This window comes from Sciurus vulgaris, assembly GCF_902686455.1.
Source record: "Sciurus vulgaris genome assembly, chromosome: 9".
NCBI lineage: Eukaryota > Metazoa > Chordata > Mammalia > Rodentia > Sciuridae > Sciurus > Sciurus vulgaris.
In genome coordinates, this window is record NC_136469.1 from 77,735,459 (window position 1) to 77,762,966 (window position 27,508).

Here is a 27,508-nt window from a genome sequence, read left to right on the forward strand (position 1 = left end):
GGGTCATCTAGAAACGGTATTCTTGGAGTCCAGAGAAAAACACACACGAACTAACAGCAGTGCTGTGAGCCACTCTGAGAGCCATGCTGCAGGCTCCCTGTCCCGGGAGCCCCATCTCACCCGCACCCCAGGCGGGAGCTTCCAACTCCCGGTCCAGGGGGCTCCGGGGTAGTTCCTGCGGAGCCTAGGCAGAGGGAACCTACGGGGTCCTTTCTCTTTAAGAGCCCACGGGCAGTGCTGATTGGCTGTAGCTATGCAGGTCTTTCTCCGCTGGCTCCCTGTGAGCGCTCCCTCCCTCTCACCCCGCGCTTTCCGCCCCTGCTCGGCTCCTCCACCCGCCCCTCGCTCCCGCCTCCTCTTCCTCGCAGCTGAGTTGAGCTCGACAGCTGCACGGGTAATACGCCAGCAACAGATGCCAGCCGCCAGGACTGGCATTCTTGGGCTACGCTGAACGCCTGAATAAGAGGGAAGGGCTGGGAGGGCGGGGACTCGAGGTGCTGAGAATCCAGCTAAAAGGCAGGAGCCCCCACCGTACCCACTAGCTCCGCGCACAGCTGCTGCCAGCGCCCACCTTTCCCCAGCCATGCCAGGCCCGGCCACCGACGCGGGAAAGGTTCCCTTCTGCGATGCCAAGGAGGAAGTCCGTGCTGAGCTCGAAGGCTTGGCGTACGGCGATCGCCAGGAGAGGCCCGGCGCGCGTGAGCAGCGGCTGAACATCGTCTGGAGGAACGTGGTCCTGATGAGCCTGCTTCACTTGGGAGCCGTTTACTCCTTGGTGCTCATCCCTAAAGCCAAGCCTCTCACTCTGCTCTGGGGTAAGTGCCGCCGGAGCCCTCTACGCTCCAGGCTCAGGGAGGGGCCCCACCTGGCGCGCGAGGTCGCCGCTCGGCCACCGGCGGTGTGGAGCTCCCTGGTTGTCCGCTTGGCTTCCCTACGCGCCCTGGTCCCCTAGGGATCCAGTTCTGTGCCCTTTCGGACGGGCAGGTATTTCTGTCCAGGCATTTTCAACTTTTGCTCCCCCCTCCGCTGTCAGTCTAAATAAGCGTATTTGCTGGCTCCTTATGGAGATCCTGAGGGACCCAGCCCTGCCCGCCACCGCTGTGCGCCAGGGGAGCAGAGAGAGAGGATAGGTACAGGCTGCGTGGAGCGAGGACATGGCTCCGTGGAGCGAGGACAGCGGGTGGTAGTGTGGCTGTCCTGGTCCCAGGGTTCCATCTGCCGTGTTTCAACTTCTGGTCTCCCTTGGCGGGTCACAGACCTCGGAGCCGAGTTAATAAAAAGAAAGGTAAGAGGGAGCGGGAAGAGACCTGGCGCAGGGTTGATTTTGGTTTTCGCGCATTAGATGGAAGAAAACCGTCCCTTTCCTGTCTCTTCGAGGCCCCTCTCCCTGCCTGTTCCGTGATCTTGCAATGCCCACTTGCTGTTCTCCATACCCAGAAGTTTCTCTAAGCAAAGGAGCCGGTGGCGAGAGAGAGCTCTGTCCCAGCACCAACCTCCTCTGACAGTGGCAGAGTCGAGTTCTCTCCAGGCGCTTTCTGTATCTGGCCAGTGCAGGTCTGTCCTGCATCTGTGAGTGCACCTGTGGCTTTCGGGCCATCCTCCTTTCTTACACCTCCCACCACAGGGAAGGGATCCCAGGAGCAGAGCACCACCTCTCCAGAGGCCCCAGGGTCTCTGTGCCTGTGCTACAGGATCCCAGTTTCTGAACCACCTAGCAGGCCTTCCTAGCCCAAGACTGATTTAGGCTTCTGTCACCAAAACTGCAGTAACCAAAACAAAAGGCACAGACATTGATATACTGGACTGAGACTTGGAAGAGGTAACCCAAGAAGCCCTTTAACTCTGGTTTCCCTGATCTGTAAGGAACTGGGACAGGAGAAGCACAACCTACTTTTATTTCTAGAGGGGAAGAGGCAAAAACAGAAGACCTCTTTCTTCAAGGCCGCTTATTCGACATAGATCCAGCTGCAGATGCATATGTACAAAATAGGGTCACTGGGGTTCCAAGCCTTCCCTTGAAGCCCTGCAGTCCCTGATCTTGGAAGCAAACCCATCCAGAATTGGATACCTCTTAAAGGGGGGTGTGGCTCAGGGAGTAAACATAATGTTGAGGGATGGTGACAGAAGCCAGCTCTTAGGGAATCCCTAAAGCCTTTAAAGTCCCCCCAGAGCTCGGGTAATCCCCCGTCTCATCCCTCTCCCTTCATTGTGCCTTCTCAATTCCTTGTGGTTTTCACCATTGTTCTTCTTAAACGGTATAATTCTGTCTACCTTTATCTCTAAGTGACAGCATGGTATGATGTTCAGTCATTGCTTAATAGACACTCTCCCATTGCCAACCAAAGGCTCTGCTGCCTGGAGGCTCCATCCAGGTCCTGGTTCCCTCAGCTTTCAGAAGCCGGGCTGGGCATTGAACTGCAGAGCCCACTTGCCTCTAGGGGACAGGGCCTTATCTTTAATAGCTTCAGCGTTTAGAACGCGCTCAAGAAATGAGCACTTAAAATATTATCTTACATGCCTGGAGCTCCATGGGACTCACAGACTCCACTCTTACAACCTCTGAACCTCAGGACCCTGGCGTTCTGCCAGGAGCCACAGGACCAGGCCCTCCTCGGGTTTGCCATGTCACCTCTGCCCTGTCCCAGACTGTTTTTAGTGGTGAAGACTGAATATTTGTTCTGAAAGACCTTGACCAGAGGGCCCCTCCGTTGGCCCCCAACTCCTCTAACTGCCTCAGAGAAGGCAACACACTGCAGGAATCTAGTTTCCCTTTTGCAGGTGATGTTGCCAAACCCCATCCTGTACCTCTGCCACTCTCTGTTAGCTCTGTTCTCTAAACCTTGCTTCTTCCTTTCCTTACCTTCAGTGCCCAAAATTGTGACTTAGAAATATTTCAAATAATGGAGCTTATCTGACCCATGGTGGGGGGCCAGGATGAGGGACAATCATACAATCATATTGCAGCTAGGATCAGTTGTGATAATGTCTAGACTCTCAGACAATCAGAAGGACCAGAGGACTGTTGGTTGCCTTACAGTTATTTTCAGTGAAAACCCTCGTGTTTTGATCCACAAATCTACCCCCGCCTTTGCCTATACGTCCCTCACTGCTTCTGTATAACATTAGGGCTGAGTTTGTGTTTTTCTGTCTTTCTTTTTTTTTTGGTACTGGGGTTTGAACCCAGGGGCACTTAACTACTGAACCTCATCCCCAGCCCTTTTTTGTCTTTTATTTAGAGGCAGGGTCTTGCTGAGTTGCTTAGGGCCTTCACTAAGTTGCTGATGTTGACTTTGAACTCTCTTTCCTCCTGCCTCAGCCTCCTGAGCTGCTGGGATTACAGATGTCCAACACAGTGCCTGGCCTAAGGCTGAGTTCTTGCCCCAGTGGGCTGCTCATCCACTCAGGGACCTGAGTTGTCAAGGAAATAGGCTTGCTCCTCCATCGCTTGCCACCCTCCACCCCAAGTGAGGTTGCCTGAAACAAGAGACATCCATGCAGTGTACCCCTCAAGGGATGTGTTAGGTGTACAGTGTGAAGGGAGTGATTTACATGGTGGAAAATGTCGTCCATGAAAGATCCATCAAGTACTTCTATCCATCTCCTGCACAGCCTGATCCTCACCCCCAGCCTCCTTGGGGTCAGAGCAGTTTGTTTTTCCTTCTGCTCTTCCCATTTTCCTGAGAGGGCAGCCTGTCAGAACAGAATGCTTTTGGTCTTCACAAGTCCTCAGGGATGAGTTTATTCATTTCAGGGACAGAAAACAAACTCCACTGAGAGTAACCTGAAGGTTTGAGGTCACAAAAGTACCAGCTTTGAGGGTTCCTGGTCAAAGGGACAATTAGACAATGCCCTGAATATTGAGCTGGGAGTGATGATCAGCAGTCATGGTATTGAGATAAAAGCCCTAGGGCCCAATCGAACCGTTCCCTGATTGTCTCCAGGAATCTGACTGTTGACTCCCAGAAACATCAGGACCTTTTCTGGTTTCTCCCTAAATGTCATCAGAGCCCCCTAAATGTGTGCCATGTGACATTTTTTTTTTCCCCCTCAAAAAGGCAACTTCAGTTGCAAAGTAGTAATTTACCCTTGTCCCTTGAATGGATCAGCCATCCTCCTTCTATCCTGCCATGGCACAAACGTGACTATTGTGAAGGCAGATGTGGGATTCTCCAGGGCCCTTTCTGTATCTGGTCCATCCTGAGTCCATCCTATGGCAAGGGAGCTGAGAAGCAGAGATTAAGGGCAGCATCAGGGAGGGGAGTCAGGAGAAGCTTGGTGGTCCAACATGCAGATTTGGAGAATTGCCCAAAGATGAGCTGTCTCCTGTCAGGCATTAGGTAACCTAACTACCACAGCTGGGGCCGATGTCTTGTTGGTCCTGCTGTCTTTGTTGGGTTATGCTTCTTTTCCATGAAGGCCCTCAGGGTGCTCCAAGAATGTATGCCAATTTACTTCTGTCTTGCCTCCAGGTGTTCTAGAGTGAGTAAGGCTTAGCAGAGGGGCAGATCTGAGCGGGCATTCCTGTGGTTCTTGCATGGCCTTGGATAAATTAACATCTCTGAACCTGTTTCTCACCTGAAAAATGGGTGTATCAATGATACTTGTTCATAAAGTTGTGAGAATTAAATTAGCTAATATATGTAACTCACTTAGTATAGTACCTGGACCTTGGTTGGTGTTAAGTAATTATGAGCTGCTGTTATTATCACTGGTTCTAATACTGGATCTTTTTCCTTAATAGAAGAATAAAAGGCCTTCCTGCAGTCCCATAAATTGGCATAGAACTTGGCTTCATTGTGTCTCTTATTTTGGCTTTGAAGATAAGGGCTCTTTCTCAAAATCCCAAGGAGAGATGAGCACCTATCCTTTTTCTGTACTTCCTCCCTCCTTTATGCCCTCCTCGTTTTTCCTCTCTATTTTCCTTCAAAACATCACCATTTTGCAGCTAGGAATCTGTTTTTGTTCCTCTGACACCTCATCTGGTCTTTGACCCTGTCTTTGGGGATTCTGGAACATAGTCGGTAATGATTGCTGTAGAAACAGGGCCAAATTATTTTTCTGAATCTCAGTTTTGACCTGTTTTTTTCCCCTTCCATCCCCTTGAGCCATTATTGGGAAACAAATCTGTGATACTGAAATAAAGTATTCAAAAACCCAAAACTAAAAAACTGAATGACCCTCCCTTCCTTTTAAACTCCGTAATCCCAGCCCAGGGTTGTTGCAACTCCTGCATTTTTAATAAATGGGCAAGACTAAGAGCTTACCCAGACTGGACTGGAGCAAAACTAGAGAGAATAGAGTGCTTTTTGCTGGCTAAACAGTCCAGCAAGTGTAACATTATTAACTCAGTTTTTTTCCAAAACTGGTCAAGGTCACTGCAGTTTGTACCATGATCATAAAACTAGAAATCGAGCTGCAGAGTGGAAACCAGGGCTGGAATCCTGGCATTGCCAATTAGTTCAACTTCAGACTTGCCCTTTATAATTTGTGAGCCTTGGTTTCCTCATTTGTAAAATGGAAATAGTAATACTGAACCGACAGGGGGGTATGTTAAAGGGCTTGGCAGAGAGTAGACACTCGGTGCTCTCTACTCTTTATTATCTCCCAAGGGATGGGTGGGGGGTTTGAATACTTGTGATTCAAATGTGAGACACAGCTTTTAATATTTGATATGACTGTGCTACAATGCTTTAGTTCTCACTTTATCTACTTTTGTGTCTTGCCTAATTTTATAATGATCACTTAGAAAAAGCCAGTGTTACAAAAGGGTGACAACAGCCATGGTGCTTTATTTATTTATTTTATTTCTTTTCCAGTGCTGGCAGTTGAACTGAAGGTCTCACACATGCTAAGCAAGTGGTCTACCACTGAGCTACATCTCCAGCCTCCTTGGTGGGTTTTTTAAGAATTTACAAAAGCAAATGTGTTTGGGAGGCGTTTTCCTTGAACATTTTGACATTTTGACATTTTGACATTCTGTAATCTCTGCCATGCAGTCTACCTGTCCTTCTGTCCTATGTTTCATTGGAAGTGCCAACAACCTTGGGGTATAAAGAATATAGACTTTGTGGCTGGGTGTGTAGCTCAGGTGGAATGCTTGCCTAGCATGGACAAGGCCCTGGGTTCATCCCTGACACAGAAAAAAAAAAAAAAAAAAAATGGGTATGGAACCTCAAATAAAGGGTCTAGGTCCAAAGCCCTACCCCTCTCGCCCGTGTAGGCTTGGGCAAATTACTCATCCTCTCATCTCTCTTCCTGGTGACTTCAGTTTGCATTGAGGATCGTAACAGCACAAATGGCGTAGGTCTGCCACTGGAACGAAATGAAGCAACTGCAGCAGAGGCTTGGCCAGTGCAGAGTCAGCCAGCCCTCGCCGCTTCATTCGCTGACTGCCTTGGTGCTTTCCTCCGCTTAGTCCCTCTGTTGAGCTCTTCCTTTGCCGGCTGAGACCTGTTCAGACCAGCGCACTGGGGATGAAGAAAGACCCCTGGTGGTCAGGTGGCCCAGGTCATGCTCAAAGGCGGTTTGTCTCAGGTTTTATTTCTTTTGGCAGTGGATTGGGGGCCTCAACAGGGCCAGCTGCCTCCCTCATAAACACTGTTGTTTGTTTATTATATGTGTGAATGGCCATGAGAGAGCCTCGCAGTCCTATATGCTTAGCGTGTGCAAGGCCCTGGGTTCACAAATTCACGTCCACTAATTCATAATTCATTCTCTCTCTCTCTCTCTCTTCTTTTTTTTTTTAGTACTGGGGATTGAACTCAGGAGCTTGCACATGCTGCTAGGCAAGCTACTATTGATCCATGCCCTAGACCTTTTTTATCTTTTGAGGCAGGGTCTCACTAAGTTGCCCAGGCTGGCCTTGAACTGTTGTCCTGCTGCCTCTGCCTTCTGAGTGTCTGGGATTACAGGTGTGCACACCAAGCTACCTCTTCCTTTCTAATTGGGATGCTTTTTATTTGCTTTTCTTCCTTCTTTACTCTGGCTGGGATTGCCGCTAGGTTGCTGAGGCTGGCCTAAAACTTGCAGTGGTCCTGCCTCAGTCTTCTGGGTTGCTGGGCATGAGCCACCATGCCCAGCTTGTTTTTCCATTCTGGCGGTTGTCAAAAATGACTGTTCGGGGGCTGGGGTTGTGGCTCAGTGGTAGAGCGCTTGCTTAACATGTAGAGGCACTGGGTTTGATTCACAGCACTGCGTAAAAATAAAATAAAGATATTGTGTCTATCTACAACTAAAAATATTTTTTAAAAAAATGAATGTTCATCAGAATCACTTCAGTAGTTTTTAAAATTTTCAGATGTTTGGGCCCCTATCCACCCTACTGAATCTGAATCTCCCAGAGTGATACCCTGACTTAAAAAAAAAAAAAAAAAAAAGACATTTTAATTTTTTTTAGGTGTTTCTGATGCACAACTAGGCTGATAGGCATTATTTAGTTTCCTTATTTAACAATATTTATTACCCAGCCATTCATTGCTGCCATTGTGAGGCAGGTGAGCTGGCAGGTGTACAGGCAATATCCGCCAAGTCAGCGTAGGTTTCACAGCACAAAGCTGCTGCTGGAGGACGTGGGAACTGAGGGGAGTCTTCGGGAAGCTGGGGCCGGCTGGCTGAGGGGCCTCTAAAAGATACCTGTGTACGTATGTGGAGGGGGCCGGTTCCATTCCTACTTCACTTCTACCCTAGAACTGGCCTTAAAGCAGCTGCTTCTCACCTGCCTGCATTTCAGGGGTCCTCTCTTCTACTTCCGCTCCCCATTTCTGTGGGTGTTAGGGCCACTGCATGGTCTGAGATTTATAAAGGAAGGTTTGAGGGCTCTGGGTTCCCACAGACTGCAGGCTTCTCTGTGAAGCATCCTAGATCTTCAGAACAAACATCCAGGCACACCCCCCCCACCCCCCCCAGCTGCAGCCACCTGAGCCTTAAGAGCCCTGCTACTCTAAGTGTGGTCTTTGGGCCAGCAGCATCAGCATTACCTGAGAGCTTTCCTAAATAGTGAATCTCAGATTTTATCCCTGACCTATTGAATCAATAGCTGCATTTTAACAGTATCTCCAGGGGCTCATCAACAAGCTATGATTAGAGAAGTACCCTGTGGCCACAAACTGGCAATTTAGAGAAGCAGGACTTGAGTGGGATTTTGCAATTTTCCTTTTAATGGTCTCGTCTCCTTTGCTTCCCCTCCTACACTTTTGACTCCTTGTAGCTTATTTTAGAACATGTCAGGATCCTGCTTCTCTAACCAACAAAAGGCCGTTGCTAGTCTTTCAATCACCAGCAGCAGCAGCAGCAGCAGCAGCAGCAGCAGCAATGTTTAATTCATCGGCTAGAAAATTAATTTTATTTTCATGCACAGATAACAGAGGAAAATAATAAGGAGACCTTGTCTTTGGGACTTTCGCATGTCTATTTAACAGATGAACTGGTAACAGTATGAGCCTGGGGGTTAGGCTGGCTTTCCACAAATTTGAGAAGCAGATTTTATTAGTTGGGATAAAATATTTGACTTTTGGCTGTAGATATCACAAAATTCCGCTTCAGTGGCTTATATGATAAAGAAGATTTCTCATTTCACCAATAAGAAATTCTAAGGCGGGGCACTAATGGGAGGACCCAGCAATGGCATAAAAGAGCAGTTTTCTTTCCCGCTTTGGTGGTCTTTTTGCATTTAGTTTTCCGTGTGGTTACAAGATGACTGTCAGAGTTCCGTGGAGTTACGACACTATCCTAGGGAAGAAGAGAGAGGCTGCCCCTTCTTGCTTTATCACAGAGTAAAAATCTTTTCCTTGTCGCTTCACCACTGATGTCCCCTCAAGTCTCACTTGCCAGGATTGGGTCACGTGTCCCTTATTAAAGCAGTCATTGGCAAGGGAATGGATTCTGGTGGTCCGTTCAGCCTGATCAGGACTGGCTGCTGTCCTAGTCCATCAGGCTGCCTGTAACAGAACTTTTGAACCACAGATTTGTTTCTCAGGGTACTAGAGGCCGGGAGGTCCCAGACTGGGGAGGCTGTAGATGGGTGCCTAGTGAGGGCCCACTTCCGGATTCCAAGAATGGCACCTTCTCTCTGCGTCCACACATGGTGGAAAGGGCATGTGTCTCTGGGTCTTCTTTTATAAGGGCACTAATTCCATCCCATGGGGGTACCGTCCTTATGGTGTAATCACCTCTCAAAGGCCCCACCTCTGACTTCTACCACCTTAGGGGTAAGGATTCCAACACTTGAAATTAGACAAATTCATGCAGACCCTAGCAACCACCGAGTCACATGAAGGGTGGGCAAAGAGACAAACAAACTCCAGGCTCTGCTGGAGGGAAAAGGCAGACATGGCTGCTGGTACAGACCACACCTCTTCTTCCTTCCTTCCCCTGGGGTGCACCGCCTCTGTCTGGAGAGGCTTTAGTTCCCAGGACTTACGTTTCAGTGTTTTCTGCCTTTTGCCACTGACCTCTTATGCTTGTCTGGGGTCTTGCGGTCATCATGGTGAGTGGTAAATGTCTGCTTTCTCCTGAGGCTCCAAGTTCCTCCAGAGCAGCTCTGCCCCAACCTAACACAGATGCCCAACATGCAGAGTGGAGTGGATGGATCAAGGGATAAATGAATGAGTCTAAGTCACCGTGGGGCCTAAGGGAATTTGCATTTGATCCCTTAACTTTAAAAATGATGCCCCCCCCCCACCCCGGAGAACTGTTTGGTTTCGGGGGAAGGATGGGGAGAGGGAGGCCCCTTCCTCAGTGCCCTGGAGATCTGCATGCACCTTTGTACCTGTCCACCCTGTGAATAACCTTGGCCTCTGAGGAAGCTTGCATTTCTCTATGCTCCTCAGGGCTTTGATGAGGGGTGATGGGTCAGAGTGGGTTGAGTGTGGAGGTGGGGAATGTGACTCTGGGCACAGGGAATTCTTAACTACCCTTGGAGTAGGGTTTCTGGAACTGAATTAAAAAGACAGAAAACCCAGTGACTTAGAATGTAGTTTTTTTTTTTTTTTTGGGGGGGGGGGGGCTCTTGACCCCTGAGCTACATCCCCAGCCCTATTTTGTACTTTATTTAGAGACAGGTTCTCACTGAGTTGCTTACTGCCTCCCTTTTAGCTGAGGCTGGCTTTGAGCTTGTGATCTTCCTGCTTCAGCCTCCTGAGCTGCTGGGATTACAGGCATGTGCCACTGTGACTGGCTTAGAATGTGTTCTTGGCTTTGGGAACACACTTTTCCCCAGACTGTTGATTTTATGATTGTTCATTTTTCATGTGACACAGAACCTCACTGATGAAGTCACAGCCAGATTTCTGTTCTTTTTTTTTTTTTTTTAATTTAAATCTTTTGTAGTTGTAGATGGATACATACCTTTGTTTTATTTATTTATTTTCATGTGGTGCAGAGGATCGAATCTAGGGCCTACATACACTAGGCCAGTGCTCCACCACTGAGCCACAACTTTCTGTCCTCTTGCCTTAGATTTTACTTAAGGGCAGTTAAAAGTCCAGTGCCTCCTCACTTAACCCCACCCAGCAAGTGCTTTTTATTTACATAATCTAAGAACGAAGTGTATTACCAAGAGGGAAGGTGCTATGTGATGAGGAAAACAGAACAATAGCTTTTAGACAGAGTATGGAAACCATTTTTGAAAGTGAACATTCAGGAAGATGTACAGAGCAGAAATGTAATGTAATCGTGTAAAACCTTTGAGTCAGATATGCATGTAAATTGCCTACTTAAGGTAAGTGCTTAATGGTCGTTGCTCTGGGTGGTGGTTGGGTCTCCTAGGGTGGAAGATTCCTAATATCACCTCTGAAATGAGAGAAGAAAAATCAAATATCAATGAACTTGGAAATGAAATGAGACAAGAATAGAGATTTGAAAGTCAGGTTTAAATGCGTTTTCTTCCTCTATCATTGTCTAGCACATGGATATCATCATATACTTGGTATTGGGGCTGCGCTGGTTATAGCTTAGTTCTTTGAAGGGAGGATGGCTTATGAACACAATCTGGGAGCTAAATGGACCAGGCCACCTCTAATAGCATTCTCCTCATCAAAAGCATTTATCAAGCAAGCAATTAATTGCTTATGGCTCTGGGTCAGGCATTGTGTAAGAAAACAAAGAGGGGCTGGGGAGATAGCTCACTTGGTAGAGTGCTTGCTTGCCTTGCAAGCACAAAGCCCTGGGTTCGATCCCCAGCACCGCAAAACAAACAAACAAACAAAGAACCAGGTCTCTCCTGTTCTATCTTTTATACTCAAAGAAACAACTACTGTTTTCCCCCAAGTACTGTAACTAGCTATTGTTCTTTGGGCAGGGGTAGAAGATGGAAAATACTCTTATCCTTTCCATGCATGAAATTAGAAATTAATTTCTGAAACTTAAGTGTTTCATGGAGAAGTTCTTCGGTTCACTCCTCTCCTAAGTATGTTCATAAGAAGATTTTGAGATGGTTTTAATGAAAGTGGTCTCTGTTCTTAATGTGTGACTCACTTTAAGTGTCCCCAAAGCATTTGCTGTGCCCTGGAGTCACTATAATCAAAAGGAGATACTTATTAGCAATGTGAATAGGGCCCATTGTGGGAGCCATTAACATTTTTGAGCTCCATTCGCATTACTTCAGGGTCTTTCCTACAAAAGAAGGAAAAAGTAATTTTATTTCTACCCTTCATAGTTCTTAGTTGGGACAGGGCCCTCCACCAAAAGACTGATTAACAAACAATGATGAACAGAACTTTATTGGCCTTCATATGTGTACTTGGGAGATACACAGGGAATGGGTAGTTCTCAAAGAGGTGGCTTTGAATTCAGGATAGAGCATCTTCAGCAGAGAAGGATACATTTTTAGAGAAGCAACAAGGCAAAGGAAAAGGACTCTGATTGTAGGGAGGCAAATAGATAAAGGCTAGTTAGTAAGCCTCGATAAGTTGATTTTGTGGGTCTCCAGGCTGAGAGGGGCCTAACTTTGATCAACCTTTGTTCTTCTTGGTAGCAGGTGGAGCGGGGGACACTAGCCCTTGTAAATTTACGTCCTGCTTTTAGGCAAATAAGGGAATGGTAGAGAGGTAGGTTTCTTTTTGTTTGTTTTTAATATATCTGCTTCTTTTCAATTGCCTTCAGTTCGAAATATGCCAGAGTAGGCATATAATCATGTCCTGTAACTCCGTCTGCAGATCTGGGGCAAGTTAAGTCACACCATCTGGGTATAAAGTAGATAGATATGAACTAGCTTGGCAGTGCTTCTTTGAGAGCTAGAATAAGCAGTTATTGAAGTTAATATTCCCTTGGGCACAGAGCTTATATTCAATCAACATGTGCCACTGTGGTTCTACTAATGATTAAAATATTGAAATAACAAGTTGCTGCTACCTTTTCTGCTACTCATGGACTCCCCAACAATCCCAAGCTAGAGGGTCAATGCCGGGCTCAGCTGCAGGGCTTAAATCTACATCTGTTCTGATTGGTTTTGATTGGTTGGTGCTTTGTGGGTTGTCAAATGTTTTTCATATCACTCTGCATATTCATTCTCTTGTTGTATAATCGATGTAATCTTTAGCTTCTATCCCATTCACAGTTCTAGTTAAATATGAGAACTTAAAAGAAAATAAATCCGTCATTCCAGTCTAAATTGATATCCCCATACTGTGTGAGGAAAGGTATTGGAGCCCAATCGCAATTCTGGGGCTTAGCCAGGCACAACGGCACACATCTGTAATCCCAACAGTTTGGGACACTGAGACAGGAGGATTGTAGGTTTGAGGCCAACCTCAGCAACTTAGCAAGGCTGTAAGCCACCGAGTGAAACCGTGTCTTAAAATAAAAAATTAAAAGGGCTGGTGTCGCCAGCAATGAGTAAGAGAGGAATCAAGTTTGGTTCCAACAAGTGAATTTTATTCATGCAATGCACACTCAACATAAAATTCCTAATAATAGCAAATCACAAATACATTGAAGGCTCACTCCCTTATTCATCTAGAGTCCAGTCCCCATGGACTTACTCAATGCAGGGTCTCTTAGTCAAGAAGCCAGTCAATAAGACCGAGGGAATTCTTCTCAGCTGTAGCCTCTTTTAGCTCTTCGGATGTCTTTGGATGTCCTTGGGTGTCCGATAAGCCAGAGGCTGGAATGGCAGTCGTTGTTGCAGGAGAGGTGGTCAGGGTGACAATGATGGATCAGCAATCAGTGATAGTGTGGACAGCAGCTGGGGCAGTCAAGAGGCAGAGCCATATGGAGTCCTCTGGTCATGGTGCTGCTGACAGTTTGCTCCAAAAGTCCAGGGGTTTAAGTAGTGGTTTTTAGCCCAGTCATGCTCTGGCCTTCATTGATAAAGACCAGAACACGACTAGACTAGGAGCCACCACTCAAATCATAGATAAAGGTTCATATCGGCATTGTTCAGGAGTGTCATCCTGCCACAGCAAGCTTGTCACCAGGTGCCTGTATTTTAGTTTTACAAGTCCAGGCAAATACCAAATACAGCTTATTATTTCTACATAACACACAACTATAGTAATTCCTATTATTTCCTTGTCTCATTACAGGTGGGGATATGGTTTAGTGGTTAAACACCCCTGGGTTCAATCCCTGATACAAAAAAACAAAAAACAACAAACAAAAACAAAAAAAAAAACCAAACAAACAGAAAAGAAAAAAGAAAAAGAAAAGAAAATTCAAGGGCTTTAGGTGACTCGCTTGTCCTAGAAGAAACTCCTTTTGTGGTAGAAGCAATGTTTATTTAAAAGGTGATTATAGGGGCTGGGGAGATAGCTCAGTTGGTAGAGTGCTTGCCTTGTAAGCACAAGGCCCTGGGTTTGATCCCCAGCACCCAAAAAAGAAAAGGTGATTGTAATTTTTATTTATAATTGCCGTTGCATAAGATTTCCCTGTCTGAGAGAATTGACATTAATTCTATCATCAGAAAAAATAACATTGTAAAGTTACTTTCTTGTGGTGTTGGGAGGTAAGAGGACAGATGAGGAAGGTGCTATTAGTCAGGTGGTACTCCTAACTCACAATTCATTTTTCCATAAGTGGTAAATGGTGTCTGGGCCCACCAGATAGCTCAGGGTCAGGGTCACTCAAACAACACCTGAGGCTTGGTACAGGTAATTTTTTTTTTAATTCAAGAAAGTTCCAAGCCCATACAAAAGAGAATAATCTTACTCCTCCCATCCTTGCTTATCTTGGTTTTTTTTTTTTTTTTCTTTTTTTTTTGCAATTTTTTACTTTGATACATAATTTTAGACTCAGAATAATTATAAAAATGGTACTAGGAACTTTCAGCCCAGTTTCACCATTTACATCTTGCTTCATTTGCTTTATCATTTTTTCCATGTTCTTATATACATACGTGAATGTACATTAACTTTTTCTGGACCATTTGAGAACAAGTTGGAAGCACTCTCCCCTTTTATCTCTAAATATCTCAATGTATATTTCCTAAGAACAAGAACATAACCACAGTACAGTTACCCAAATCAGGAACTATAACCTTGATATTTCCTAAGCCTTAGTGGTTACTCAAATGTCATCAAGTGTCCTAGTAGTGTTCTTTAGTAGCTTTTTTCCCCTCTTTCAGATTAGGTTGAAGCAAATTCTAGAAACTGGATCCATAAATACCTTGGTCGAGGGGATTCTGGCTACATGATCCATATGGAAAACCTGGGAGCAGCCTTTCCTTTACTAACTGCCCCTAGTCCCTGGGGAAAAGAGCTTTGAGAGACTGTATCTAAAAGTGTTGAGGCACAGAAACCCAGGAGCAGGGATCAGCTGTCAGTCAGTTTGCCTCAGCGAGGTCTGCTGACTCTCTGCACTGGATCATTTCAGTGAGTTGCTTCTTGAGCGCAGATTCAAGGTTCACCCCGACCTCCAGAACCCAACTCTCTGAGGTCAGACCCTGGACTCTGCATTTTAATAGGCTGCAGGTGGTTCTTGTACCCAGAGGGGTTGGGTGGCACTCCATCCCAGGGGCTGGTGGCTTGGGAGAAATGCTGTGTCCTCCTGTACAACCCTGAATTCAGAATAGTTCTGTGATTGTTAGTTTACCTGAAATGTCAGGGAAATGTCATTGGGATTAGAGGCATGTGCCTGTCTCTGAGAGCCCCTCTCTAGGGGGACTTCACAAAATTTGGAGGAGAGCAGGCACTTTTCTAGCTTGGCCCCCTTCTTGGTAGACGAGAAACATAGTGTATTCTGCTTGTGATAAAGTGTTTATTCGTGGCATCTTGGAACCAGACTTCTCTGCCATCCAATACAGGAACATCCTTAGTGACTTTTCTGACCCACTGACAAATGAAAATGGTCAGGAAGACTCCAGGAATGGGCACGAATGGCTCTAGATGTTATATATAATCAAGGGGTGGTGGGAGAGGTTAGTCCTAACCCGTATCCTATAAACGGTGGTCACGGAACATAGGTGGTTTTCCTGGCCTGCAGGCTGGCGAAGGGCAGTGATCACCCTCACTCAGGGCAGTACCTATCTTAGGCCGGTTTTGTGCAGCAACAAGAGAATACCTGACATGAGGTAAACCTTGATTAACACAGATGTATTGGCTCACAGTTCAAGGGGTCGGCATGGGAGAGGTTTCTTGTTCTTCCATTACATAGCAGGTGGTGGAGGAACGCACCCTTTTTTAAGGAACCCATAGCATTAATCCACTTTGGAGGGAAGTGCCCACCACCCAGATGCCTCCCATTAGGCTCTGCCTCCTACATCATGCCTGGGGATCAAGTTTCCAACACATGAACTTTAGGGACATACTGAAACCACAGCATCATTCCTTGTGCTGTAGAATTGTCCCCTCCCTCATCTGGGAAGGAGATGCGCTTCCAAGTGCTTTTTTCATTTAACCTGAGTGGTTCTCAGGCCATCACTAGATCTTTTTGAGATCTTGAGGCTCATTTAGCTTTCCTCAGGAGAGTTGCTGTCATTCAGCTATGTGCAAGCAAGGCAAAGAGGTGGGCAGAGAGCCTTCCAAACAGCCAGGACCTGCTTCTGTCAACTGGAATCTTCCTGGAGAAGAAGCAATGCAAAGTGATAAAAGCAAAGCAGCCCCTTGGCCCTGTGTCACACGGCCCCTGACTGTAAGAGCAGCAGGCCTCTGGAGAGGCAGAGGGCCCAACTGGGCTCCGGGGTAGCCAGGTGTGTCTGCAGTTCTCAAGGTTGGAGGGAGAGATTTTTGGACTCAGATAAATCTTTGCTGAATAGCTAAAGTGCTAATTAATCCCCCAAGTCTCTCCCTAGCCAGGGCCATTTCTAGTAGATATTAATTGGGTTTATGAAAAAGATAAAGTATTTTAAGATGCAAAAGAAGTTCTCCAGGCACTGTTGTGATGACACTGAATGTGCATATTGCTGTTTTTGTCTGTGCTCAGATTCAGGAGCCTGGAGGGAGCCCTTTTGGAATATGCTTTTTTGCACCTGCTTGGAGACAGGCAGGCTAAGAGATTTAGATGTCTAATTAAATTCCATTTCCCACACTTTTATGAACATGGTCCCAGTGTGGGCCAGATGCTGAGAATACACACGTAAGCAGAGTATCATTCTGACCCTGAAAAAGACCTCCATCACCCTCAACTTGTAGGAAGGAACAGTCAATTGACCATCCATGAGCAAGAAATGCCACAAAGTCAGGAAGGACAACTGGTCCACCCCAGAGTCCATTAAGACAGTTAGATCAACTGACCAACCAAACATTTAACTATCAGGTCTTCTATGAGGCCTGTTGGTTGACCACTGCTCTAGAAGGAGAGAATGGACCTAGGCCAATTATCTGTCACATCAGGACAGAAGTAGGCAGGTAAGGCCAGAGGAAGAACATGGCTGAGGCTGCCTGTGGACAGAGCTAAGTGCATGTCCTCCAAACAGAACCATCAGGAGAAAACAGACGTAACAGCACATTCTGGTCATAGGTTGTGGACTCTGCAGGAGAATTGGTGGCTAAAAATGTCCTAAACATTTTGGTGCTTCCTACTTAAGGCATCATACTTAATGCTTTTGGGGTTGTAACTCTTAATCCACTCAACAATAGCTCTGTGAAGATGTCATAGGGCCACAGTATCTTAATTACAGTATGAACAACAGTAAGACTTGGAAAACAATAATTTCATAACTAATTTATAGTAAAAACTCAGTGAATTTGTTTGGTGGCAAAATTTGACCTGACCTATTTTACTAGTTGGTGTAATTTTCCTGTTAAATTGTTTGATGGCAGACTCACGGTGGACATGACTTTGGAGCATGTGCACAGCATTACCTTTCTAAAACTGGAAAAGTTCTCAACTTCGAAGCACATTTGACTTGAGATTTTAGATAAGAGACTGTGGACATTTGTTTACATTTTGTGCTGGAGGAATCAGAGTGGCAGTTAGGATTCAGTTACCAAAGGTCACCAAACTGGTAAGGGAAGTCAGGGTTTGCACAAAGACCCTTCTGATTCCTGAGCCCTGTCAGACACCCTTAGGTGATACTGCCCGAAGGCTCTAACTTTCTACAAAGGAGTGATCTGAGAACTAGATGTGTGAGCAACTCTGAGTGAGAGTGGATTGGGATAGCATTGGCCTTTGGAGTTCCTGGTGGCCAAACTCTGATGATATTCCCATTACCCCTCTAGGTGGAAGTACCAAGGATGAGTGTCAGTCTCTCTCCTTGGCCCATGAAGAGATGTAGGCTTAGACACCCTTGCTCTGGTGGCACTCAGGTATTATTTACCAAGGCATGACAATATTGTGCCTCTGCCTATAGGATCTATTGTTGCCTTGACAAAAATCTGACCCCCTGGCCGAATCATTTCTGGAAGCTGCTTTTCATGATTCTTCATTGTCTGCACATCTTAATCTCATTAGTGGTCTGTAATCCCTAAATTCAGAGACCAGTGGGAAAGATGTACTTACAAAATAATTCAGGAGTGTTATAGGTTGGACAGGGCCAGCCTTACATGACCCATGGCAGAAAGTAAGTAACCAATGGGAAATGATTTTTCTTTTTTCGGCGGGGGTGGGGGGGTGGGGGGGTGGGGGGGGTGGGGGTGGTTACTGGGAATTGAAACTGGGAGCACTTAACCATTGAGCCACATCTCCAGCCCATTTTTGTATTTCATTTATTTATTGGTACCAGGGATTGAACCCAAGGGCGTTTAACCACTGAGTCACATCCCAGCCCTTTGTATTTTTTATTTTGAGACAGCGTCTCACTAGGTTGCTTACAGCTTCACTAAGTTGCTGAGGCTGGCTTTGAACTCATGGTCCTTCTGCCTCAGCCTCCCACTGGGATTACAGGAGTGCCCCACCACTCCCAGTTAGAAATTACTTTAAGGACAGGCTTTATAAAACCTTCAGTTTACCCTCAGCTGTCCCAGCATTTGGAGCAGGGGTTCTGTGTCCGGGTTCTGCTCCAGGGCTTTTTTTTTCACAGGCCTCCTGCAGCAGAGTGCAAGGTTTTATGCCCACCATTTGTTTTCTTCCATCAGATTCTGAGCAGAGCCTGTGACTTTAGAAAGATTAAGTAGGTGCTGATGGTCTAGAGGAAGACGGTTAAACTTGCCAGCATTTTCTGAAAGAATAAATAGGGAGTGAGTATCCATTTATGTGTACCGTTCATTGTCCCTTGGAAATCTATAGTTAATATAATCACTTGTGTGGTTTATTTTTTTTCCTTTTTTTTTTTTTTTTTTTTTTTGCTGCTGAGGATTGCACCCAAGACCTCATGCATGCTAAGCACGCATTTAATTGATAGAATAATTGAGTCTTGGGAGGATGAAAGGGTAACATAGGTAATGGGCTCCTGTGGGGTAAGCTCCTAAACACCCTCCACCCAAATAAGGGATCCCCTTGGATGATGGGACAAAATAAGAAGCTGCTCTTACCTCCTCACCACGGTAAGGGGAGCACTGCTGGCCCCCTGAGAGCTTCCTTCCCGCCTCTGCTCAGCTCTGTTTATTAAAGACACTCGGGTGCGAAGGCTCCTGAGGACCCAGTGTGCTACTTTTCTATTTATTGCCATAACACATTATACGTATATTCATTAAGTAAATGCCTTATAGCAAAACAAATTTCTTATCTTACAGATTAGGAGCCTGACACAGGTCTCACTGTGCTAGGGTGGCTACCTCCATTCCTTTTGGGAAGCCCTATTTCCTTGTCTTTTCCAGCTGGCAGACTGTGGCCCTTCCTGCATCTTCAAAGCCAGAAGGTCAAATCCTTCTTGTAGGATATCATGCTACCTCCTCTTCTGCTTCCCTTCCAGTTCTAAGGACCCTCGTGATTACATTGAGCTACCCAGATATTTGAGAATTCTTTCCCCAGTTTAAGGTCAGCTAATGAGTTAGCTTAATCCAGTTCACAACCTTAATTTCCCTTTTACCCTGTAATGAAACATATTCAGATACCAAGGATCAGGATGGGACCTCTCTGGAAGACCATCATTCTGCCTACCACACCCAGACACCAAAGAAAGCTAACCTTCATTACTTTCTCTAGTTATTATAGGTACTACTTGGATAGAAATGCTGTTATATACAGCTTTTTTTTTTTTTAAGAGAACTTGTCTTTGCTGTGGGGACATCAAGGAGTCATCAGAGTCACAAAGTCTCTGGCCTCATCCTCCCCTTCCTGGGAGATGGTCAGGCTAGCTTACGGCTTGGGGCCTGCTGACCAGGAATAGCCCCTAGAGCTTGTAGCCCTCCTAGGGACTTCCAAAAGACATCTGATGATGTCAGTGTTTGAGCAACTAATTTGGGCCAGGTCCCTGGGTGACCTATGTTAGCCACAAATGGCTGGAGATAGTGTAGATTCTGGAAGCTGTCAAATAAGGATTTTATTTAGGATGGGGGTGGGGAGAAATTCTTGGCCTGTCTAGAATGCAGAATTCCATCTTCCTTTCACACATCCTTTTCAACTATGTATATAGGCTAGAAAAAGAGGCCATCTAACAATGACAATAGCAACAAGAAACGGGTACAGAATTATGCAGAAAGTGCAGAGGGGAAAAGAGCCCCATGTCATTGGACTTGTGGGTCTCCTAGAAATGATAACCAGGCCTTGGGGTTAGGGTCCGAGGAGGAATAGGACTCTCAAGCTTTCAAACATTCGAAGGGCAGGGGTGGGGGCTTTCTCTTGGTGAGGAGACTTTATTAGTTGCTTTGGGTCTTTTGTTTGTTTTGTTTCCACCCTGGCTGGGAGAACATCCCTCATTGTGACCATATGAAGCCATGGCTCTATTTGTAGCCCTGGGAATGAGAAATATAGAAACTTTCCCAAAAGCAGAACTAGCCACATAATTTACAGAACCCAGCACAAAATAAAACACCTTTGTTAAACAATTATTAGAAATTCCAAGGGCTAGGCGTGTAGCTCGGAGACAGAGCACTTGCTTAGAACACTCAAGTTCCTGGGCTCAATCCCCAGCACCAAAACAACAACCAGTAACAAAGAATCTCAAGATGTGATGGCAGCATATTGAACCTCAGTTCTGCATCCGTATGATGGAGATCATGTTACTGACCCAGTATAACATCATAGGACATATTGTTTTTGGTGCTCTAAGACAGGGCCAAGACTACCCAGCCCCTCATCCAGCCAACCAGGATTCTGCCCAGAACTAATGGTCCCAAAGTCCACATAAGAGCATGTGTACAAGTGGTGGCACATGCCCTGTAATCCCAGGTACTTAGGAGGCTAGGCAGGAGGATTGCAAATTTGAGACCAGCCTCAGCAACTTAATGAGATCCTGTTTCAAAATAAGATAACAAGGTTTGGGGAGATGGCTCAGTGTAGAGTATTTGCCTATGTCCTCTAGTTCAATCTCCAATGTGGTGGAGAGTTAATAGAAGTGAGGGCTCACCTGCTGAGGACCAGCCCAGTTCAATATGGCTACCCAGATATTCCTGTTCCCCTGCTTTTCCTAATCAGCTCTCAACATACATCCGTGCCCTTCCTTCCCGAGGTGCTTTCCCAGGTAGAAAGCATGGGCCAGACATGAGCTTCCACAGCACCAGCCTTCTCAGAATCCATCCCTGAAGCCCTCCTCCAGGGTGTGAATGAACAGGGGATGGGAGCCATGTGGGAGGATAACTGTCCAGTGAATCCAGGGGACATCCTTGAACTCATCCTGACCAGTCCCTGCCACCTTTTCCCCAGCAGTCTCTTTGCTGGCAACAGGCAGAAGTAGTGGTCTTGCATTCCATCTCTTCTGCCCACTCCACTCTGACTGAGCCAGAGGTGCTGATTAGCAGAGAATTGGCAAACTGTGGGAGGGAAGGAAGGAGCCAAGGTCTGAACTTCTTGGCCTGTGGTAGAAGAAATATTGGCTGCTACAGAGACCCCACCCCTGAGCTTGGTGAGCTCTGGGTGGCTCGGCAGAGCCAGGGATAGTTGGAGCCACAGATTTAGGGACTTTACCCTGTTGCTCCCTGTAAAGCATTGCTGAGGGTTGAACTGCAAATTCCTTCTGTCACAAAGCTGGTATCAATCAGTCCCTCTGATTGGAATCTTGGGAAGATAAGGTGGGTGGAAGAAAAGCAGGGGGGCGCCTAGAAACAGAACAGAACCACTTTGGGGGTCTGTTTTCCTCAGACAATAAGTTCTCACACCTGGGAGAAGCAAAGTATGAAGAGAGGGGGTCACTCTTCTCCCAGGGAGAGGTGGTCAGTGGGTTGTTTGTATACTGAAGCAGTCACCCCAAACCTGGAACTGTCGTCTTTCTTATTGGAGATTTTATTTTGCATCTTATGCATTAAGTAATACTTGTTTCTTGTAGATAGCCAGGAAATATAAGCAAGCAAAAAGAAAAAAAATCACTTCTCCCTATTATAAAGAATTACTTTTTTATTACCTATTATTTATTACCATTTTGGACTGTAGCCTTCCAGGCTTTTTTCTCTATACCTAACTATGGTCTTATTCTCTGCAATTATCCTATGACCCTGTTTTATCTGATTTTTCACCTGTCAACCTATGGTAGCATCTTCTCATGCCCATTGATGTGGATCACGGGTTATTTTTAATGGCAGTGTTGTATTCTGAGGTTTTGATGTACTTAGGTCATTCTGCTGTTGCAGCATTGCTGTTATCTAACATGCTACATCCTAGGAGCTTCATCTGTGTGCACATCTTTAATAATCTCCTCAGAATACATTTCTAGATGTTATTCCCTTAAGGCTTAAGAACAGGGGTTCTCATCCAGAAATGACCCTTCTACCACAAAAAGGAATTTAGGAATGACTGGAGATGTTTTTGGATGTCACAACTGGAGGGGAGGTTGCTACTAACCCCTAGAGGATAGAAACCAGCATGCCACTAAACCTCCTATAATTAAAGGACAGATCCTCCTATCAAAGAATCATCATGTCCAAAATGTTGATAGTATTATGGCTAAAAAACTGCTTCAGACACCTGGTCAGTTTCTTTCTTTGTAATATTTTGTGGGGCTGAGTTTCTAAGCCTCTGAGGAAAGTGAGGTGGAGCTATTCAGTTTAGATGATTAGTGCTCAACCAAAACTCAACCCCCACCTACCCCCTAGTTGCAGGAGGATTTGATTTGGGGTGACCAAATAAGTAATATGTGCCACTTCTAGCCTGTCCTTTCATCCAGGAAAGAAAGAAAGGCAGGATGCCTTAGGAGCAGGAGAGAGAGAGAGAGAGAGAGAGAGAGAGAGAGAGAGAGAGAGAGAGAGAGAGAGAGAAGAGGACTGTAAATATTTTTTAGGGACCTAATGGCCATTTCTGGGCACTGAGGATCCAGTCAGGGAAGACACGTGTAGCTGCAGAGGGCAGGAGGAGGGAGCCTTTCAGAAAGCCTCTGTTGTCTCCCCGAAGCTGGCGTGTAGGAAGTGTGAAGTCCTGTGTTAGGAGTGCTGGCCAGGGCCCGCCTGATCAGGATTGAAAACTGTCACCTCCCCACATCATGCAGGGTCATGCAGTGAAATCCAGAATTTTGCCCTATCCATGAAGTCTGTGTCTCAAGCAAACCCATGACACTTGTTGACACTGGCCACACCCCTTGTTCCTTTTTCGGGATTCCTTACAACCCTTCATTCATAACCCAAGTAATTACCAAGCACCTATTGGATACCAGACCTCAGAGAGGCAGTAAATAAAATGGCCTCAGTTGCTGCCCTTGCGAAGCAGAATGTCCACTGACTCGGCAAGCTGTGGAAGTGCTGCAAAGATGGACATACAGGGTACTGTGGAACGCAGCATGGGAACACCCCATCTGTGCTTGAGGGGGATGCAGAGGGAGCTGGGGTCAGGGAAGCTCCTGGTATTGTTGCTGGAAGCCTATTTTCCTGTGTGTGAGGAAGCCCAGGCTGCCTGAGAGGATGAGGGATCAGAAGAAAGAGGGGCCCACCTAGGCTTCACCTAGAAGACCCACAGAATTGTGAGCGAATTGTGATACAAACTATAGCTTTAAATCATTGAGTTTAGGTGTGTTTATTAATCAGTCAAAACTGACGTAGGTCATGTGCCTGCTCAAAGTTACTGCCAAAGGGTGCAATGCCATAATTGGCCAGACCTGGGAGACGTGCCCACCCATGTGCCCAAGAGACCGGCTTGGAAGCTGAAGAAGAAATGTTGGGAAACCTTACCCATCACATTCAGAGGATACTGACCACCGGCCACCGTCTAGTGATGGGTGAAAAAATGGCCTCTGCATCTTCCAGTCTACTGGTTCTTTTGCATTCTTAACCCTGGTCAGTGGTACCACGTTCTATCTGGTTTGTCAAACTCAAACTCTGGGTATCTTTCTAGACTCCTTCCTCTCCTTCAACTCCCACTTTCATTTGGTTCCTGCATTCTACTGATTATGCCATTAAAATATCTTTTGATCACATCCCTGCATATTCTTGCATCCTCTTATAGTTTAGATATTAGGTGTCCCCGCAAAGCTCATGTGAGAAAATGCAACAACACTCAGAGGTGAAATGATTGGGTTATGAGAACCCAACCAGTAAATTAGTCCCCCTGATGGTATTAACTGAGTGGTAACTGAAAGTGGGTAGGGTGTGGCTGGAGGAAGTGGGTCATTGGGGGCATGGCTTTGGGGTATAAATTTTATATCTGGCAAGTGGAATTTCTCTCTCTCTGCTTTCTGATCATCATGTGAGCTGCTTCCCTCTGCCACACTCTTCCACCATGCTGTTCTGCCTCTCCTGGAGCCCCAAGGAATGGAGCTGGCCTTCTATAGACTGAGACATCTGAAACCGTGAGCCTCCAAATAAATCTTTCCTTCTCTACAATTGTTCTGGTCAAGTCTGTTAGTCACAGCAGTGAAAAAGCTGACTAAAACGCATCCTTCAAGACTCAGGCTTGGGCTTTGCCCAAACCCCATGTTGAGCAAAGGGGCCTCCTGAATGCACCTCTGTGCCTTAAATTCTAACACATTCCGTGGCCCTTCTTGATGAGAGTGTGTATCCTTGCCTGGACTGGAAGCTCCCTGATGACAGGGACTACTTACAGGACACTGCAAGTGACCATGCAGCAGATGTGCAAGGAAGGAATGAGATAAACAAGTATAGCATCTGCCACAGTTGGTAGGTCCTAAGTGAAATTGCTTTCTTTTTCTTCTTGAAACAGCCTCAGGCAGACTCTCAGCTGTAACCCTTCAACCCTTAGGGCTTTTGGGCACTTCTGCTCTGATAGTCATAGTTGTTGAAGAGAAAGGGAATGGGGAGAGAAGGTTACAAGGGGGAAATATTACAAATATTCTATTCTATGTTAGGTTATGACAGGAAGTTTATAAAGGGTCTGGGAGGGAAAGAAACAAATGCATTTCTGTTAGGGTTTTTTTTTTTTTTCTGAGAAATTTTTGTTTTTGAAAGCTTTTATTTTTACATACTTTTAAACTTAGAGCTGGGTGCAATGGCGCATTCCTGTAATCCCAATGACTTGGGAGGCTGAGGCAGGAGGATTGCAGGTTTGAGGCCAGCTTCAGGAATTTATCAAGGTCTTAAGCAACTTAGTGAGACTCTGTCTCAAAACATTTTTAAAAAGGAGCTGGGGATGTGGCTTAGTGGTAAAGCATCCCTGGGTTTGATCCTCAGTGTCCCCCTCACCCAAATTAAATTTACAGAAAAGTTGCAAGCATAGTATAGGAATGACCATGTAAGATACTCCCTTTACCCAGATTAACGATGTTTATATCTTGCCTCTCTCCTTCACATTCCTCCTTTAATACATATGTGTAAATATATATTTTTGAACCATTTAAGTGTAAGGTGGAGACCTTAGGTTATTCTTCCTTTAAATACTTCCATGTGTATTTCCTAAGAGCAAGAATGTTCTCTTGTATTACCATATTCGATCGTTTCTGTACATTTAAAATCACTTTTGCAGTGTTTTCAAGTGACTTTCTACTGTGGAAAAATCCTTTCTTAAAAAAAAAACAAACCATTTATCAAAATGGGCTGAACTGGCGCATGTGTTCAGTTTTACCTAGTCAGAGTAGTGGAGCACAAGTTAAGGCTCACAAACCTCCAAAGTTATATTAATTTTATTTCAATCTATAAAAATACTAATCCTCTGTAAAGTGTTGAAATCTTTATGGGTCTTGAGAAAAGGTTCCCTACTTGGCTAAAATCCTTTTCCCTTAATAGTCTGCTTTGATGCATGGTGTTTAATTAATTAATTAATTATATTTTTATTAATAAATTTTTGGTGGGGGATTGAATCCAGGTTTTGCACATGCTGGACAAGTACTCTACCACTGAGTTACTCCCTCAGACCTTTTTATTTTATTTTCAGAAAGGGTCTTGCTGAGTTGCCTAGGCTGGCCTTGAACTTGTGATGCTCCTGCCTTAGCCTCCCAAGTCACTGGGATTACAGGTGTGTGCATTGCACCTGGCTGAGTTCAACAATCCTAACCATGAAAATCCTATGAAAAGACAGAGGTTAGAACTGGAAGGAATCTTAGTGATTTTTCTAGTTCCAGTTAACAGTTAAGCCAACTGAAGACCACAGAGGCAGTGATTGGGACTGGAGCCAGCCATCTTTCTCTGGACCTGGAAGGTCCTTCAGAAAGAATCAGTGCAGTGTGCCCGACGGGAGCTCACGGGGCTCCTCAGAACCAGCCAGGACCCAGAAGGAATGACCATGAGAGAGCGAGACCCCAGCTCCAGCCCCACTAGACTGCCCTGTTCCCCTTTGTTCCACATATTGAGCTTCTATGTAAGAATTTTGTGAAGGAAAAATAATAGTAAATTAGGCCTAGGAGGGCTTAAAAGTGGTCCTGGTACTACTCAGCAGGTTGCTGTCAGAGCTGAGATCAGGGCCGGAGCCTTCCAGCTCTGTCTAGTTCATGTCCAGTACCTCACCCCCATGCCACAAAGCCTCCTCTCATTAATCTTGCTTCACATCTTCTTTCAAAGAAAAATCACTGCCTTGGGGAACAGGGTGCCAAACTCGGGGTAAGAATCGTCTTCCTAAAGGATGATTTCATTTTTCCAAATCCCACCTTCCCCACCATTCGTTACTCTTCTGGATGGACCTTTACTCCTAAATGTACCAAAACTCCACACATAGGTCCATGGACATGCTTCCAGAGCCAGGGCACTAATATGACTACCCCCAAATTATCAGTGTTCTCGTAACTTTAGTTGAAAAATAGTGCATTTCATTCACATGACTTATCTCCACCTTTCACCAACCAGCCTTAGAAAGATGTGGTCTTATTTTTTATGACTCTCGTCTTCCTAATTATTGGTCAGAATTTTCTTTTTTACCCACCATAATATTGTTCCTTTTAAAAATTGTCAGCTCTTTAAAGCCACTCTTTTTTCCCAGCATAATGGTGGGACTCATTGTTAGAGATTCATACTTGCATACAATATAACAATATAAATTGGTCAATAACATTCTCTGATATTTTCCCTTTCCCTCTCTTCCTCCCTCCTCTTAGTCCCTTTCCTCTACTTTACTGATATCCCTTTGATTTTTTTGAGCCCCCCCCTCCACTTTTCTTTTCCCTTTTCCTCTCTGAACATCCCACATAAGAGAGAAAACTTTGAGTTTGAAATATACTTTGCTTAACATAATGTTCTCAAGTTCCATTCATTTTCTTGCAAATGAAATAATTTCTTGCAAATGAAATAATTTCATTTTTATTTATGACTGAATAAATCTCCATTGTGTATACATACCACATTTTCTTTTCTTTTAATTTGTTTAAAAAGTTTCTTCTGGGGCTGGGGAGATAGCTCAGTTGGTAGAGTGCTTGCCTTGCAAGCATAAGGCCCTGGGTTTGATCCCCAGCACTGCAAAAAAAAAAAAAAAAAAAAAAAAAAAAAAAGTTTCTTCTAGTTGTAGATAGACACAATACCTTTATTTACTTATTTACTTATTTTTATGTGGTGCTGAGAATCGAACCCATGGCCTCGCATGTGCTAGGTATGCACTCTACCACTAAGCTACAATCCCAGCCCTCTGTACCACATTTTCTTTATCCATTCATCACCATGCATAGATGGTGATGGACATCTAGGCTGGTTCCATAGTTTGGCTATTATGAATTGTGCTGCTATAAACATGGGTATGCATA

General features: G+C 45.4%; 1 protein-coding gene across 1 annotated transcript in view; it reads left to right on the forward strand.

Annotated features, from left to right (window-relative positions):
* The first annotated feature begins 310 nt into the window (after positions 1-310).
* SCD5 (stearoyl-CoA desaturase 5) overlaps positions 311-27,508 on the forward strand; it is a 148,566-nt gene continuing 121,368 nt past the window's right edge. The window contains exon 1 of the mRNA XM_079153333.1: positions 311-815. Coding sequence (XP_079009459.1) covers positions 584-815 — 232 coding nt within the window. The 5' untranslated portion in view covers positions 311-583. The remainder of the gene's footprint in view (positions 816-27,508) is intronic.